We start from the raw sequence: 17353 nt of genomic DNA, 5'->3' as shown, positions 1-17353 counted from the left end.
ATGGGATTGCTTGCGGGATTCCTCAAGATTTTTCTTCAAGAATTTCCCCAGGAATCATCCGGGAATATCTTCTGTGTTTCTTTCAGGAAACTCCAGGGATTGTTTTAAAAATTTCTCCGAAAATTTCCCCAAGAACACATTCTAGAATTCCTTCAGGAGTTCTCTTCTCATGGAATTCTTTCAGGAACTCCTCCAGGAATTAATTCAAAACCTTCTCCAGGGACTGTTTAGGGGGTTTCCTTCAGGAACTCCTGCAGGAATTCCTTCAGGAAATGCTACAGAGATTTCTTAAGGAGTTCCTCTACGAACTTTTCTTAGAATTCCTTCAGGATTTCTCCAAGGATTTCACCAGCAATTTCTTCCTGGGAATCTTCCAGGAATTTCTTCAGAGATTCCTTCAGGAATTATTCCAGGGATTCCTCTGGGAATTGCTGCAGGGATTCCCCTAAAAAATCCTCCCTAAAGATTCCTCCGTTAATCCCTACAGTCATTCTATTAGGATATCCTCCAGGGATTCCTCTAAAACATTTGCAGGGCTTAACTCGGGAATTTCTTCTGCGTTTCTTTCTGGAACAACTATTTAAAAAAAATCTCTCCAAACATTCTCCAAGGAACTCTTCTCAGGAGCCCTTCTTGTATTTTTAAGGAACTCCGCCAGGAATTAATTCAGTACTTCCATCAGGAACTTTTCAGGGATTCCCTCAGTAATCCCCCTTAAAATTCCTTTCGGGATCCCTTCTGGAGTTTCTGCAGGAACTCTTTTCTCCAGAATTGGTCCAAGAATTTCATCTGTTATTTCTTCAGGAATAATTTATGGTATTCCATTACAAATTCCTCAAGAGATTCATTCACAAATTTCTTTACGAATTCCTCTAGGAATTTTTCCATGGATTCCTTTGGGAATTCTTGCAGGGATTTGTCTAAATATTCCTCAAGGAATTCAACTAGAGATTCCTCCAGAAATTCCGCTAGAAATTCCTCTAGAGATTTCTCCAGAACTTCCTCTGAAGATTCTTTCAATAATTCCTACTGGCATTCCTCTAGGATATCCTCTAGGGATCTTTCTCAGAATTCCTACAAGATTCATCCAGGGTTTCCACAATGCATTTCTTCAGGACTTCCTTCAGGCATTCCTCCAGAGATTCATCCAGTAATTGCTTCTGGTATTCTTCCAAGAATTCCACTAGGAATTCCTGCAAAAACTTATCCAGGAATTCGGATTCCTAAAAAAAATCCAGATACTCCGACAGGAATTTCTCCAAAGTTTTCTCCATGAATGGCTTAAAGCGAAACTGGATACATTTCCTCACTTCTTGGTTTTTGATTTTTTTTTACAAAATAACGAAGTAATATTTTCAAAATCGGTTTTCGTACACATGTAGAGTATGGATCAAGGTATCTCCTATTTTTTTTTTTCGTGGTGGAAAATGTTTTTCGTTTTCGCAGAAATTTTTGAATTTCACAAAAAAATGGTTTCTGCAAAAATGGAAAACTTTTTCCACCACAAAAAAATTTAGAAGATACCTTGATCCATACTCTACATGTGCACAAAAACCGATTTTGAAAATATTGATTCGTTATTTTATAAAAAATCAAAAACCACAAAAATGAGGAATTCTCCAAGGCATTCTTCCAGGAAATTTTCCAGGCATTTTTTCAGGGATTCCTCCTTGGATTTTGCTGGGATTTCTTCACGAATTTCTCAAAGGATTCCCCCAGGGATTCCTTCAGAAATTTCTTCGTGGATTTCTCCAGGAATTCCTCCAGAAATTTCTCTAGAAATTCCTCCGGGAATTTCTCAGGGGATTTTTTCCAGAAATTTCTTCCAAAGCTCATCTACAGATTCCCCCAGAGATTCATCCAATAATTGTTGCAAAAATTCCTCCAGATATTCGTCCAGGAATTTCTTCAAGGATTCCTCCAACAATTTCCAAAGGAATTCCTACAGGAGTTTATCCAGAAATTTCTCAAGGAACTCCTCCAGGAATTCCTCCAGAAATTACTCCAGGAATTTCTTCAGGAATTCCTCCAGCAACTTTTCTAGGAATTGATCAAGGAAACGCTCCTGGACATCCTTCAGAAATTATGTCAACAATTTCTCCAGGATTTTTTTCAGAAAATCTTCTGAGGATTTTTCCAGAAAATCTCCTTCCTCCAGGAAATTCTTCGAAGATTCCTCCAGGAAATCCTCCAGCAGTTCCTCTAAGGAGTCTTCCAGCAAATCCTCCTGGGATTTCTTCAGAAATTCTACCAGGAAATTTCAGGGGGAATACCTTAAGGATTTTTTAGGGATTCCTCCGGGTGTTTCACTATTAACTTTTACAGTTTTTGCTAACGTAAGAACTTCACGACACACACGAGATGCGAAATGAGACAAGACATAACACTTATCGTTCTTACAATCGTCAAGAAAAGATTAAAATTACCTTTACGTCGACCGGTTTCGGGCGTGATCTAGCCCATCTACAGGACAGGGTCGGACATTGTCCTGTAGATGGGTTAGATCACGCCCGAAACCGGTCGACGTAAAGGTAATTTTAATCTTTTCTTGACGATTGTAAGAACGATAAGTGTTATGTCTTGTCTCATTTCGCGTCTCGTGTGCCTCCGGGTATTCCTCCAGGAATTTCTATCAAGATTCCTCCAGGGACTTTTTTTTACAAATGCCTTCAAGGATTCCTCCAGGAATTCCTCCATAAATCCTCCCGGATTTTCTCAAGGGATTTTTTTTCCAGAAATGGATAAATAATATAATAGAAATAGAAATCTCCCAGAATTCCTCTAGAAATTGTAATTCTTTAAAGAATTCCTGTAGTGATTCCTCCAGCAAATCCCACAGGAATACCTCTAGGAATTCTTTCAGGCATACCTCCAGAATTTCATCCAGGAACTTCTCCAGAAATTCATCCAGGGATTACCCCAGGAATTGCTCCTGGGCATACTTCAAAAAATTATGTGAGGAATTCTTTTAGGCATTTCTCCATGAATTTCTCCAGGGATTTTCCCCAGGATTCCTCCACGAAATCATCCAGCAGTTCCTCTAAGGATTCTTCCGAGAAATTCTCCAAGGATTTCTTCAGAAATTCTTCCAGGAAATTCTCCAAGAATACCTTCGGGAATTTTTTAGGCATTGCTGCAAGAATTCCTTCGAAGATTTCATCAGAAATGCCTCCAGAAATTCCACTACAAATTTCTCCAGGAATTTCTCAAGGGTTTTTTTTTTAAAATAGAAAAATAACAGAAATCTCCCAGAATTCCTCTGGATATTCATCCAGTAATTCTTTCAAGAATTCCTTTAGAGATTCCTCTAGCAATTCCCACAGGAATACCTCTAGGAATTCCTTCATTCCTTACTCCAGGGTTTTATCCAGGAATTCCTCCAGGAAATGTCCCAGGGATTTTTTCCGGAATTCCTCCAAGAATTTCTCCAGGAATTGATCCTGGCATCCTTTGCAAATTATGTCAGCAATTCGCCTAGTAATTTCTCCAGGAAATCCTCTAGGGATTTCTTCAGAGATTCTTCCGGAAAATTCTCCAGGAATACTTCAGGGATTCCTCCAGGGCCCAAGTAACACACTTGTTACAGAAGAGTCACGGTGGCGCAGATTTTTGTTGCACAGATGTCACTGTGACTTACTTCTAACAAATAAACACTTACTTGCTAGAAGTCAGTCACAGTGACTTCTGCGCAACAAAAACCTGCGCCGCCGTGACTCCTCTGTGACAAGTGTGTTACTTGGGGGGTTTCTCCACGAATTTCTCCAGGGATATTCCCAGAGGTTCCACCAGGGAATCCTTCAGAAATTTATTCCAGGGGTTCTTCCAGAAAATCCTCCTGGAATTTCTCAAGGGATTTTTTCAGAAATTTCCCCAGCATCTCCTCCCAGAGTTGCGCTGGAGATTTTTCCAGGAGTTTTTCAAGGGATTGCTCCAAGAATTCATCTAAGAAATTTCTCAATGAATTTCTCCAGGAATTCCCGCTGGGTCTCATCCAAGAATTCCTCTAGGAATTACGCCAGGAGTTTGTTCAGAAGTTTCTCCAGGCATTCCTCCACGATTCTCTCTAGAGATTTTCCCAGGAATTGCCTCACGGATTGCCTCAGGAATTTCTTCAAGAATCCCTCCAAGGATTCCTTCAGAAGATTTCCTCTATGAATTCCTCAAAAGATTTCTTATGATTTTTTTCTAGGCATTCCTCGCAGAATTCCTTCAGAAATTTATCCAAAATTTGCTCCAAGGAATCCGCCAGAAATTTATCTAGGATTTCCTCATGAGAAATCTTCAGAAATTTCACTAGGTATTTATCTCATAATTTGGGGTCTTCAGTTAGCCTAGTGATTAAGGCTACGGATCGCCAATCCGGAGACGGCGGGTTCGATTTCCGTTCCGGTCGGGAAAATTTTCTCGACTCCCTGGGCATAGTGTATCATTGTACTTGCCTCACAATATACAAATTCATGCAATGGCAGGCAAAGAAAGCCCTTCAATTAATAACTGTGGAAGTGCTCAAAGAACACTAAGTTGAAGCGAGGCAGGTCAAGTCCCAGTGGGCACATAGAGCCATAAAGAAGAAGAAGAAGAAGAAGAAGAAGAAGAAGAAGAAAAAAGAAGAAGAAGAAGAAGAAGAAGAAGAAGAAGAAGAAGAAGAAGAAGAAGAAGAAGAAGAAGAAGAAGAAGAAGAAGAAGAAGAAGAAGAAGAAGAAGAATAAGAAGAAGAAGAAGTTATCCCATAATTTATCCAGGAATTTATCCAGGTATATTTCCAGAAATTCCCCAGTCAAGCAGTCATCGTCTAAGATGTTGTATAAGATGTTAAAGTGGAGGCGATATGCGTACATTTTACATGCGCCTAAATGGAAACATGCACGCATATGGCCTCCACTTTATCATCTTATGCAACATCTTATACGATGACTGGTTGTCTGGGTCTTTCCTTCGGGTATTCTTCCAGGGATTTCATATGGCTTCCTCTAGGTATTCCTGTAGGAATTGCTCCATGGATTCATCTAGTTGTTCCTTCAGGAACTCTTCCAGGGATTGCTCCGGGAATTCCTCAAGTGATTTCTTTAGAAATTCCTCTCAGATTCTCTTCAAATGTTCATTTAAGAATTCTTTCGGAAATTTCAGAAGTCCTTCAATCATCTTTTCAGAGATGTACCCAAGAACTTCTCCAGGATTACCTGATGATTTATTTGATTTTTTTCAAGAATTCTGAAGAAATTCCTTAAGCGTACAGAATGGGAAGATAATTTAAAAAGGACGCATATAGGAATCAGGAAATTCTTGGTTAGTCATGATTTCCAAACAAGTTCAGCTATAATTTCTTATGAATGATTTGTAGACATTAACAAAAAAATCAGAGCAAAATAATGCATGTGTAATTAAAAATTTTCTAGAAATTGATCATTGCTACCACGTTGATTTATGTAGATCAGGCGATTTGTTTACCATATTGTACAAAATACAACAGCGTGACTGCTAAAGGGTTAAATAATGCTTTTAGATTATAATGTTATTATATTCAATTTCGTCATGTTGCGTTTAGTTATAAAAGCTAGTAGCTAGAAATTTACTAAGGATGCCAACCCCCCTGACCGAAAAGCTGGCTACGCCCTTAACTGGATGTACATAGTAACATTCTGGTTTCTGTCATGAGGAAGCAGTTAAGTTAACCCTCTAATGGATACCTGGGGTCCAATTGGACCCCAGACAACTTTGAAGTAATGGCAAACAAGTTTGGTAAAACATATTGACTTTATTTTTGCAATACCTTCAAACTAAACCTAGTTCTATTATTTAAGCGAAAATAAAGTTGATTTCATGGCATACTTTGATTTTTATTCCTTGTCAAAGTTGAACCGGGCGATTTTGTATACCTGGGGTCCATTTGAGCCCCAAATTCAATTCTCTATATCTTTTTATTCTGTTGTTTTAGAATATTCATGTTTTCGTCAAATTTGTTCAGTAGGACAAGCGCCATCTGGCGGTGAATTGGGTAATTTGAAATTTCCCCACTAGATGGCGCTATTTGGAATAAACAATTTAGTAATATAATGTCTTGAAACGAAATTATCGGAAGATCTAGAGCTTGTAGAAGCTTCACGTCTTCGGGAAAGTTGCACAGTAAGTCGAGCGCTTACAGATAATGGATCGATTGATTTGCACAAATCTCCCATTAGTAGGAGAACGTGCCGTCTGAGCCACAATACTGAAGTCCAGAATTTTCAGATAATGGATCGCTTGAATCTAAGCTCTGTCACTAGATGACGCTAGTGAGCATATACATTCTGAATCATTTATACATCAGGATTCAGATTATTCAGAAAAAAAAATAAAATTCTACAACTAAATGGCAAGAACTTATAAATTATGAGTCGTTTTACTCTGAATTTTGCACATAGGTGGCGGTAGGAGCATGCATTTTATATATCTCATATAGCACAAGATTCTAAGAAAGAGAGGAAAACGCACAATTAAAACAAAATTTCTCTCATGCAGAATTTGTGTGCGAGTGACTAGACTCCTGCGTGAGAGCAGTGAGAGCCAGCAAGTCATAATCCCAGTGCACAATTTCTGCACGCACTCAAAAAAAAAAAATAAAAATAAACATCACTCAGTTCACCCGCAGAGTGTTCACAGGGAACTGTTCAAATATTTTGGTGAACCAAACGCATACCAGTGAATCCAAAAAAAGCTAAGAAACATCACATCTTAAAATATCAGAGACAAACAGATAGGGTTTTGAATACTTAGAGTATTGGTGTGTTCGGCAATAGAGCTACATTGGTCATGGACTCACAGTTAATGGGCCGTTTGATTCGAAAGGCCACTAATAGGTGGCGTAAGCGAGCCTGTAAATTTTAGTTTTTAAATATCTCAGGACGCTGATTACTTAGGAAGAAAATTTCTTCGGAAAAACTGTTTGGTAAGGGGCTTACAGTTTTTTTTTACCATTTAATGCAAAATTTCATCTCTAGGCGGCACTAGTTACAAATTTGCAATAGGTTGTAAAAGATTATAATTTCTAAAAATTTATTCAACAAGCTGTAACTTTTTTTCCCTTCAGACATATTTGAGTCAAGTCAAATGGTAACCAATGACTAATGTATGAGTCATACATTTTCAAAATTTCATTAAATTTGGTTTACTTAACCTTAAGATATAGTAGTTTAATAATCACAAACAGATGTGACTGTAACGAAATTTCAATCCCATTTATCTTAGGACCCTAATTACATGGAGCTTTGGTGTCTTCGGTAAAGTAGTTTGGTTGGTAAAGCACTTACAGATGATGGTACGTATGATTCGAAGTTCCACCGCTAGGCGGCGCTAGAGTGCAAACAAATTTCAAATTATACATATCTTAGGATCCTGATTATTTGGTGTCTTCGGCAAAGTTCTGTGATAGATCAAGAGCTTTGATTTAAATTATTGTTTTATTCGAGTTTCTGCCACGAGGTGGCGGTAGATGCAAATTTACATGAGCATGCAAATTTAAATTATGTGCTAGAACATTTCCAACAAGCTGCAACTTTTTATTGAATGCACTAAAAACTCTAAAATTTTGACTGCTGGTGTATTTCATGGTCATATTTCTAGGTGCTCAGGATCCTGAGATACATAAAATATGTAATTTGCACGCTTAGTGGCGCCATCTATGTGGAATGTTCAAACAAACGGTTCATCATTAGTAAACACTTGGCCCAATAAACAACTTTACCAAAGACACCAAATTTGTATGTGAGCAGGATCTTGATATAAATGGGATCATATACTTAATACTTACATGCTCACTAGCGCCACCTATGTGTGAAGTTCCTAATCAAACGGACCAGCATCTGTCAGTCCACTAGCAACTCAACAACTTTGCCGAAGATACCATCATCCTAGGTGATTAGAATCCTGAGATATATTAATATAAAATGTGCACGCTCAGTAGTGCCATCCATGTGTGAAATTTTCAAACAAACGGTCCATCATTAGTTAACACTTTACCTAATAAACAACTTTGCTGAAGACACCAAGTTTCTATGTGGTCAGGGCTATGATATATATGAGCTCAAATACTTAATACTTACATGCCACCTATATATGAAATTCCTAATTAAACAGTCCAGCATCTGTAAGTTCTTGACCAACCCAACAACTTTGCCGAAGATATCGATCTTCTAATAAGTCAGGATCATAAGATACAGAAGATCAAATTTGGGGTCCAAATGGACCCCAGGTTTCCGAAATGGATCATCATTTAAGGTTTCCTGTAGAGGGTTAAACACGTAGTCCACAATTGCCTGCTATCGCTCGAGACACTCACTAATCAAGCAAAAGATATAAAGATGCGTTCTTTACTGCAAAACCCCCCGAATCCTTCGGAAACCTTTGAAACGTTCCTGGAAGACCCGTGAAACTCTCTAAAACCCTCTGAAATACCTGAAGCCCCCCATAAAACCCCTGAAACCACCATGAAACCTCTTAAAAAACCCCTGGCACCTACTAGAACCCCTAAGAAGCCCCCTGAGTTCTAACCAACGAAGAAGACGATCTTGCAAGAGTTTTGTTTTAACATAATTTTGACTATCAGAGTGAACCGTTCGAGAATTGAGGAACATTGAAGAACATTGGGATTCTGAATAATCTTAGTCCGTTTATCTGGTCTCATGGTGGAATTGTTGACTGAGTATTATATAATTAGAGATTTTGAATTGAATAAATCAAACTGATCAATCTTTCTTCATTTTTTTTTTAAATTTGTTTTCGCTACAAGTTATTGGTATTGGTGAAATATTGGTGCGATATCATACTGCTATCTCCCCATTTGAAGTTGAGAATTAGTTCGGCAATGTTCAATCGTCATAAAATGTGTGTGAAAATCGAGTAGCAACGAAGAATTTTCTGGAGTATATTTGTATTCCCAACACTCCCATCATCCATGATGAATCGTTCACGCCAAAGGATAAAAGGATTAATAATGTATTGTCACGTTTATCCTTGAGCTACACATTGCAATTATTGACATTTCGATGGCATATGCACCGTACGTATGGCGGAAACCCGACACACGACTCACTTATGGTTTATTTAATTTCCGATGGCAATGTTTGTTCAGCATATGTACATTGGAAGAGGACGTAAAATTCTGGCAATACCAATAAACATCATGAAGCGCAATAGCGCCAACCATCATAATTACCTGTCGGTGCCTCCAGCCAGGTAATATATGACCGAGAACAGCGCATACGCCACGCCGATGCCGGTCGTCCAGTAGGCATGGTTGAGCCGGATTGGGTGTCCCACGATGGTCAAATCGATTAGCATTATGACGGAGTTGAGCACGTGCACCATCAGATTTACGGCGTCCACTCGGTGAACCTCTGGAATGATGGCGGAAGAAGAGAATGAAGTGAAAGAAGAGGCAACATAGCAGATCAGGGATGCTGGCTGGCTGGTAGGTTTGAAGGACGGCAAACGGTCAACGGAGGCAATTGATTGGATGAAATTGGTAATCGACGACAAAGCCACCTTAGTGTGACATGGGGTCTCAGAGATGTGAACGCGTTTAGTATGTTGTGAAACCTTTAACATACAGAAAAAATGAGTTTTTTAACAATATGATAATTTACTGGCTTTGTGGTCCTAGGTTTAATCAAGCTCTCGTTGCATCCTCCTACTTTGTATTTCTTTAGCAAATGTCTCCATCATTTCGACATATACAACTCGCGAACTGTAACGCATAATCTTCATAGAAATCTTATCAAATAATCTATCACCTTACGTCTACCATAAGGCAATCCACGTACCAACGTGAACCACTGACATACAACCATTTCTCAAACACTCTGACATGCGCATGAACTAACGTAGACGCAGTCTGTGGTTTATACGGTTTGCGCATATGATAGGCGCCGATTTTCGCCTAAAAATAGAGCAACACTTATGCCGTATTTCTTTTTGACCCAGTTCCAACCTGGGTTGAAACCGGATGAGATCACAGTTTGAACCCCAACCCGACTTCGGTTTCGCTTGTACTAAAGTTTGTTTGAGTTTGTTTGTTTACACATTTTCCGCCAATCCAGTTCCAACCCAAGTTCAAAAAGAAAAACGGCATTAGTCTCAAGCAGTTATCTCATTGGTACCTTGCATAAATGTAGCTGATCCTGCCATACTGGAGTAGCAACAACGGGTGGTCATTCAAATTCACAGTTAAAATACGATTGTCTGTATAAAATTGTGCAGAAAATAAGGTGATAATCACGCATACCAAGCTTAGGTTAGGTTTTTATCCAGTTTTGGAATTTTAGGCGCTATGTTGGTAACTTATACTGTTTACGACATTCGAACCCCAACCATCTCTATTGTTTGACTGGTGATGGCGCGTTTTTTCACCAAGCCTAGTAGTGGTGGCCCAGGTTAAATTAGATCGGGCTTCTGTTTCCCAACCCAACCACCATACATTCCGGTTGGCGAGAGCCCAGCCAGCCATCCAACGGAAGCATCTGTAATAATGGAGTTTAATTTGATTTGAAGCGATTTCGTACCCTGCTGCTACAATGTTGTCCTTCAACCAACGCAACGGAGGCACACCACCACCATATTCTACCCGTATCAACGTGTGTGGGCTGGGCTTGTACGTGTGTGAGTGTGGTCATGGTGTACTTGTTCCCACAGCTTCGTTGGATCGAATGGCTTCCTCATATTGGATGGTTGAATGAAGGATAATAGAAAAAGGACGATGATGAGGGGGAAGCAGCACAGTAAAACCGCTCAGCACTAAAATGTGTAAGCCCAACTCATAAGTGCATAATTTCCAGACCACACAAAAATGTGTTACAGTTACACATTTTCAAAAACAGCTCGTACACTCGTCTAGATGCGAAATGTTGATATTTTTTTTTGTTTTCCAAGGTCACTAGTAAACCTAGCTAGATTGCTGTACAAAATTTTTTGCGAATTTAACGATTTTGCGGACACAGGAGCTGATTTTGTGAATGTGCAAGGGTTACACATTTTTGGTGTAGTCTGGAAATTATGCACTTTTGTGCTGAGCGGCGTTAGCGTGAGTGTGTGGCGAACAATAGTGCGACACTTCTGCTTTCAATGCCTTGTTCGGTGGATGTTTGTAAGCGAAAGTCTGTGGCTAATGGTCGCACAAATTAAAGTCGACAACTGTAATCGATATCTAGAGCTTGAGCGGATGTGATAAGTTGGTGGTACGTGATTTTAAAAAAATAAGTCCAAAATGTAAACCTACCATCGGGCAATAGAATTGCGTCATTAGTTACGTTCCAGGGTAATAAATTAAGTCGTAGATTGAATTTTGAATGCTACCATTTCATTGATTAAGAGTGATATTCTTATACCAACGGCTTGAACTTGAGCTTAATTGACCACCAGTAGTTGCTACTCCATTATCAGACAGATGAACTATTTTGATAGAAGAGTTGATGTCACGTTCGATAGAAGGATCGAGTTCGTCCTCAGGACGACCTGCGTAGCCGATTCTGATCCTTTGGACTACCTCTTGAGTAGCGCTTTTTTTTTTCTTCCAAACCATGGGGGGATAATCTGCTCAACAAACACCCGGACAGAAGGTCCAGGTAATGCGGGGTTAAGGACCATCTTCTACGAACAAAAATATAATGGATAAAAGCCGTGACTACTCTCAAATAACATTCCCATGGTCGCCAAGCCCTTCGTCTATTTGGAACCACCAAGAAGGTATTGCTTCAGAGAGGGGCTAATATAAAACGCATCCTCAAAGCTAGCTGCGTGCCTGCAGCAACGAACATCGATTACTCACTTTGGAGAGTCCACCAAGGTAGCATGCTGACGCCATTGGACCGCACCACAGAGCTATTGGACATCATACGGGAGTGTTAGACGGAGCGCTTCGAAGTGATAGTGGAACCGCCTACACTATGACCGCGTGCTGCTCCGACATTCCCACGTCCACCAACACCACCCTAATTTTGTGGTGAGCCAACTTTATTCTCATCCAATCCTCCATAACTGTGACCGAGTGGGCAGCAGTCAATTCCATTTCTTCAATTGATTCATCGTAGACTTCCAGCGTAATGTCGTCAGCGAAGCCGACGATTGCCACTCCTACCGGGAACCTCAACCTCAACACCTCGTCGTACATGACATTCCATAACACCGGACCTAGGATGGAACCTTGCGGGACTCCTGAGGTTATGTGCAATCACTTCCCACCCGCCTCCGTGTCGTAAACTAGTACTTGATTCTGGAAATAACTTCCGATAATCTAGTACAGACGCAGGAGGTCATCGGCAATAGCCGGTCAACTGGCGCTTTTGAACGCGTTCCTGATATCCAGAGTCCCTGCTGCAGAGTTGCGAATCCACCTTCTCTTACGATGGAGCGGTTTATGTAACCGACAGGATAGCGTCTACGATCGACCTCCCCTTCCGGAAGCCGTACTGGATACTCGAGAGACCATTCACACCCTCGGTGTGCCTCAACATTCTATTGAGGATGACCTTTTCGAGTACCTTCCCCGCCATGCTGATCAAGCTTGTTGGTCTATATGCCGACGGGTCTCCGGGTGGTTTCCTTGCCTTTGGCAATAGAACCAGGCTCTACCTCTTCCATACTTCTGGGGAAACTACCTCGTTCAGGCATTTATGCATAGCAGACCTGAGCATCTCAGGAGCCTCTGCTATAGTTATTTTAAGGCCAAGTTGGGAACTCCGTCCGGACTTGGGGCCTTACCTACGCTAAGGGATCCTCTCCTTATCGCCAGCCGCAGTCCCCGGCTGTCCTATGAAAGGAGACCAAGGACTAGGACCATGACGCGGAAGCAGCCCCTCGATGATAGAAGCCATTACATCTCTCATCTCGGCCATCACGATCTTGTAGGCATCACCCAACGGATTCGCATTGGCACGCTGACAGAGACTCTCAGAGCAGGCCTTTTTGTTTGCCCTTATCTCGGTCTTCTGTGAACACCTTCCGAGAACACCACCTACCGTTCGTTTCGCTCTTCCTCAGATCGTGCTCGCTGCATCCGCCGCCTAGCCCGCAGGCAGGCGTGGTGCAGGTCCGCAATCGCGTCGGCCCACCAGTAAGCCGGTGGCCTCCCATTTCTAGGGTGGACTCGCCTAGGCATGGTCGCATCGCACGCACGCGAGAGCCCCGCTACCAGCTCGTCGCCTTCTAAACCAAGTAGGTTTCGCTCACGTTGGAGCGCCTCCCTAAATATTCCTTCGTCAAAGTATGATGTCTTCCACCTGCGAGGGCTTGGCCTTGGCCTACCCGCTGAATGCTGTTGTTGTAGTCGATACTGTAGCGAACCGCCAGGTTATCGCTGTGAGTGTTGCTATCGTCTACTCTCCAGTTCGAACTACTTGTTAGGCCTGGCCTACAAAAAGTAAAGTAAATTATCGACTCCGCACCGTTTCGACTAAATGTACTCTTGGTACCGACATTAACCTAGTCGACATCTAGTATGGACAGTGTCTTTAGCAGAATCTGACCCTGCTGGTTCGTGAAACGGCTTCCTCATTCCATGGCCCAGGCATTCAAGTCACCCGCTTTTACCACCGGCCTTCGCCCTTTTAACACGGGCGTCATGCGGTCCAGCATCTGCGTGAACTGCTCGATCGGCCACCGCGGAGGCGCATAACACCTACAGAAGAAGACCCCGTTTTACCACGAAGCGCTCATAGGTAGTAGACACCAATTCCTGGACGGGGTATATACCCGTCGTCCAAATCGCCGCCATTTTACTAGACCCATCCGCGACCCAGTTGCCGGCGGGTACTCGGTATGGGTTCGCTATGATGGCGATATCCGTCCCCCACTCAGAAATCGCTTGACAAAGCCTGCGGGACATTGGTTCAAGTTCATGATGTTGGCGGGTTAACCGTGGCCAACTCCGCACTTAGGGGATTCAGGTGGCCAAAAATCGAAAATCGACTTTATTCAATTTGAGATTGAGGTTCGGTAGTTGAAAGTAGATCACTTGGGCCAGTAAACCCCGGAATATTAGTTTGCTAATCCCTAAACTTATCGAGATATTGGCAGGTGAATGAGACCATTGGCATTTTTTGATAAAATTAATGAAATGTTCAACTTTGCATTTCTTCGGCCTAAATGAGAAAAGTTGAACTTTTAAAGCAGACTCTTGAAGGTTGTTTATAAACCTGTCGAATGATATATCAAACGTTGAAAGGTTGATTGTAAAAGTATTAAATGGTGCTAAATACATTAAAAAAATCAAATTTTCCCCATACAAACCGTTCCATACAAAAAAAGTTTCGCTTCGGGACTACTTCTATGTCTTTGTTTAGGATCCCTGGGAGACATTGAAATCAAATTTGGCTGCTACTAGCTGCTATTCTGCAATTCCAATCAAGTTGTCGACGATGATTGAGATATTGCTATAAAAAATTTCCAAATTCGCCATTAAAAACCTCAGAGGAAACATTTGGTTGTCATGGACACTTTTCTCGGTAGATCAATCATAGTGCAGTCTAAATCTGATCTTGGATCTCTTAGCGAATCACGTTTTAAAGAATTGGAATGCATTGTAAATGGTAACAGAAATCCCCAAACGCCTAAAAGTACGCAATGCCCTTATAATTCATGCTGTTTGAAACTGTCGTGTTAAAACAACCTGTTCAACATGTTTTTCATATTTTTCAGGCATAAACCCTACGAATAGGAGCAAGACACTATGAAATTGACGCGAACATATTTTTGGCCACCTGTTTGTATGGAGCCGCCCCATAGTGCTCCGGTTGGGTCGGGTGGACTGTATCTCGTAGGGTGGAAGGAATAACACCGCTTGATTCTGCTGATCACTAAATACACATTCTTTATTTTATTACACTATACTACACTAATGTTCACTAACTTTCATTACTAGTCATTTTTTGTGTATGATTTAATGATACGTAAAGCAAGATTTCGGATTTTGAACCATTCGGTGTCCCAGGATTCACGAATCCTTTCCTTAGTCCATCTGACAGCGTCAATGGATGGAATAGAAACCACCTCTGTGTTCTCGCCACGATCCACACCAGCACGGTGTCAAAATTTCGAGTATTATCGAACATTCATGTACCTCGGATTTTTCTTCGAAAATGTTTAGTATTTGGGCTATGTATTCATAAACGGAAAACTAGAAAATATCTCATCGGCGAAAATTTTTCCATACATTTTGTTTGGGACGTTTTTTGGGCTAAAATAGTAATTATTGATTTTTAGTTGGAAAATAGCCAAAAACTCATCTAACTCAAATTTTCCCCGATAGAATATTTTCAAATTTTGCATTTATAAATTATAGCGGAAATTCTGACATTCTATGAAGAAAAATCCGAGGTACATGAAGGTTCGATAATAATCAAAATTTTGACACCGTGACCAGCCAGCCGGTCCGTTTCCTCATTACCCTGGATACCAGAGTGACCCGGAATCCAACAGAATGCAGTCCGATTGGCCAGTGCAAGTCCTTCGGCTTCTTGAAGCCAGGGGGTGTTTCAAGGAGAGAGATTCCATTTCCTGGAGACAGCTAGGAGAGTCGGTAAAAATAACGGAGGTTGGTTGGGGGAAAATGAACACAGATTTGTAGCTTTCAATAAGGCATATGCTTCGGCACTAAATATGTAACAGGATTAACTCATCGTGCGGAAGTCTCACGTATTTATACTCAGTCGTCTCGTGTTCCAGAAAGTTCGCGGAACCTTCTAGAATCCCGTGGAAGATGAGTGCCGATGACATCACTCACGGGTGTTCATTCGGTAACTCACCGTCACTTAGTTGGTATTTGTCATTCCTTGATGGTACTCACGGGTGACACTCGCGGCACTCACTATCTCCGTGGCGTTGGCAGGGTGGGTCGTATTGGGGGCTACACTCGGATGAGTGTGGGTTGTTAGCGTGCATCGGTATGTTATAGAGAACTTCCATCGGACTTTTTTGGGGTACTTATACTCCTCCCGGTTGAGACGGAATATCAACAGCACATTGGTAGATACGAGAAACTGCCTCTTACACTCGATCTGTCTCTTTTGATGATGGTGCCTGGGTCGGAAGTAACGATGTGGCAACTCTGTAGTATTGCTTGTCATGGTAGGTCGGTCGTAATTGAAATCCTCGATGTGGCTGTATTCTGGGTTGTTTGTTAGTTCTCTCGAGTATCCTTCTTAGGCGATTGGTTAAGGTACTCTGTTCGTGATTGGAAGTTCTTCGGGTGTTTGATCGGATGAGAACTGCGAACGTTGTGGTGTGAACTCACAGTTCTCCTGCACTAGGACTGTTGACTCTTCGTGACTCGACAATTCGAGGTCATCCTGTAGATTTCCGGGTGTTCTAGTTGTGTTGTCAACTGCAATTGTTGGGAAACAAAGCTTTCTCCAGTTGGAGGTGTAGTTTTGAATGACGGTGAGGACCGGAGCACTTAAAGGTTGCAAAGGTGAATGTTGCCCAAGCAACACACATGTTATATAAGAGTTACGACAGCGCAAGTTTTAGTTGTATAGAAGTCAATTTAACGTAATTCTAACATTGTGTTGAAATAACGTAAAATAAACTTTTATACAACCAAAACTTGCGCTGTCGTAACTTTTATATTACATCTGTGTTGCTTGGGTGGTTTGTAGCGGGATGCGTGTCATGAGCGTTCAACAAATCATCAATGGTCGAGCGGAGACGGTTGTATCACTCCTTAAAGTCGATATATACTTCCTCTTGCTCTCGTAGGGCCTCCTCTGGAACGATCGTGATCAGCTGGCTTCTTCTTCTTCTTCTTGGCGTAACGTCCTCACTGGGACAAAGCCTGCTTCTCAGCTTAGTGTTCTATGAGCACTTCCACAGTTATTAACTGAGAGCTTCCTCTGCCAATGACCATTTTGCATGTGTATATCGTGTGGCAGGCACGAAGATACTCTATGCCCAAGGAAGTCAAGGAAATTTCCTTTACGAAAAGATCCTGGACCGACCGGGAATCGAACCCGTCACCCTCAGCATGGTCATGCTGAATACCCGTGCGTTTACCGCCTCGACTATATGGTCAGCTGGCTGTGTACGGCATTGAATTTGGCATAGCCGTCGCCCACGTTCTTCAGGTAAGTCCTCAGTCGTAGTTGGCTAACCTGGTTTTGGGCGGCAGCAAGTGCATTCTCTACTCGAACCAGCTTCGAGTTAACGTGTTCTCGCTGACGTGAGGGTCCACGGATGATCTCCAATCGGCGTTTTGGTCGTGCAGAACAGCGTCATGTCGGTCCATCTTGATGGCCTCAGCCAACTTATTCATCGATGCAAACTGTGGAACTACTTCTCGGGTTGGAATATTTACGCTCACCACGTGCAAGCGCGTGTCGGGGTACGTACC

General features: G+C 41.7%; 1 protein-coding gene across 6 annotated transcripts in view; it reads right to left on the bottom strand.

Annotated features, from left to right (window-relative positions):
* Positions 1-17353, bottom strand: part of LOC109400994 (protein rolling stone) — a 228371-nt gene that overhangs the window by 31787 nt on the left and 179231 nt on the right. For all 6 annotated transcript variants that reach the window (XM_062851353.1, XM_062851352.1, XM_062851351.1 and 3 more), the window contains one exon: positions 9191-9371. In XM_062851353.1, the coding sequence (XP_062707337.1) occupies positions 9191-9371 (181 nt within the window). The remainder of the gene's footprint in view (positions 1-9190; positions 9372-17353) is intronic.

The sequence above is a fragment of the Aedes albopictus genome, chromosome 2 (genome assembly GCF_035046485.1).
Source record: "Aedes albopictus strain Foshan chromosome 2, AalbF5, whole genome shotgun sequence".
In the NCBI taxonomy this organism is placed as follows: Eukaryota; Metazoa; Arthropoda; class Insecta; order Diptera; family Culicidae; genus Aedes; species Aedes albopictus.
The sequence above is the reverse complement of the archived record's forward strand: the minus strand, read 5'-3'. Positions and strand labels throughout refer to the sequence as shown.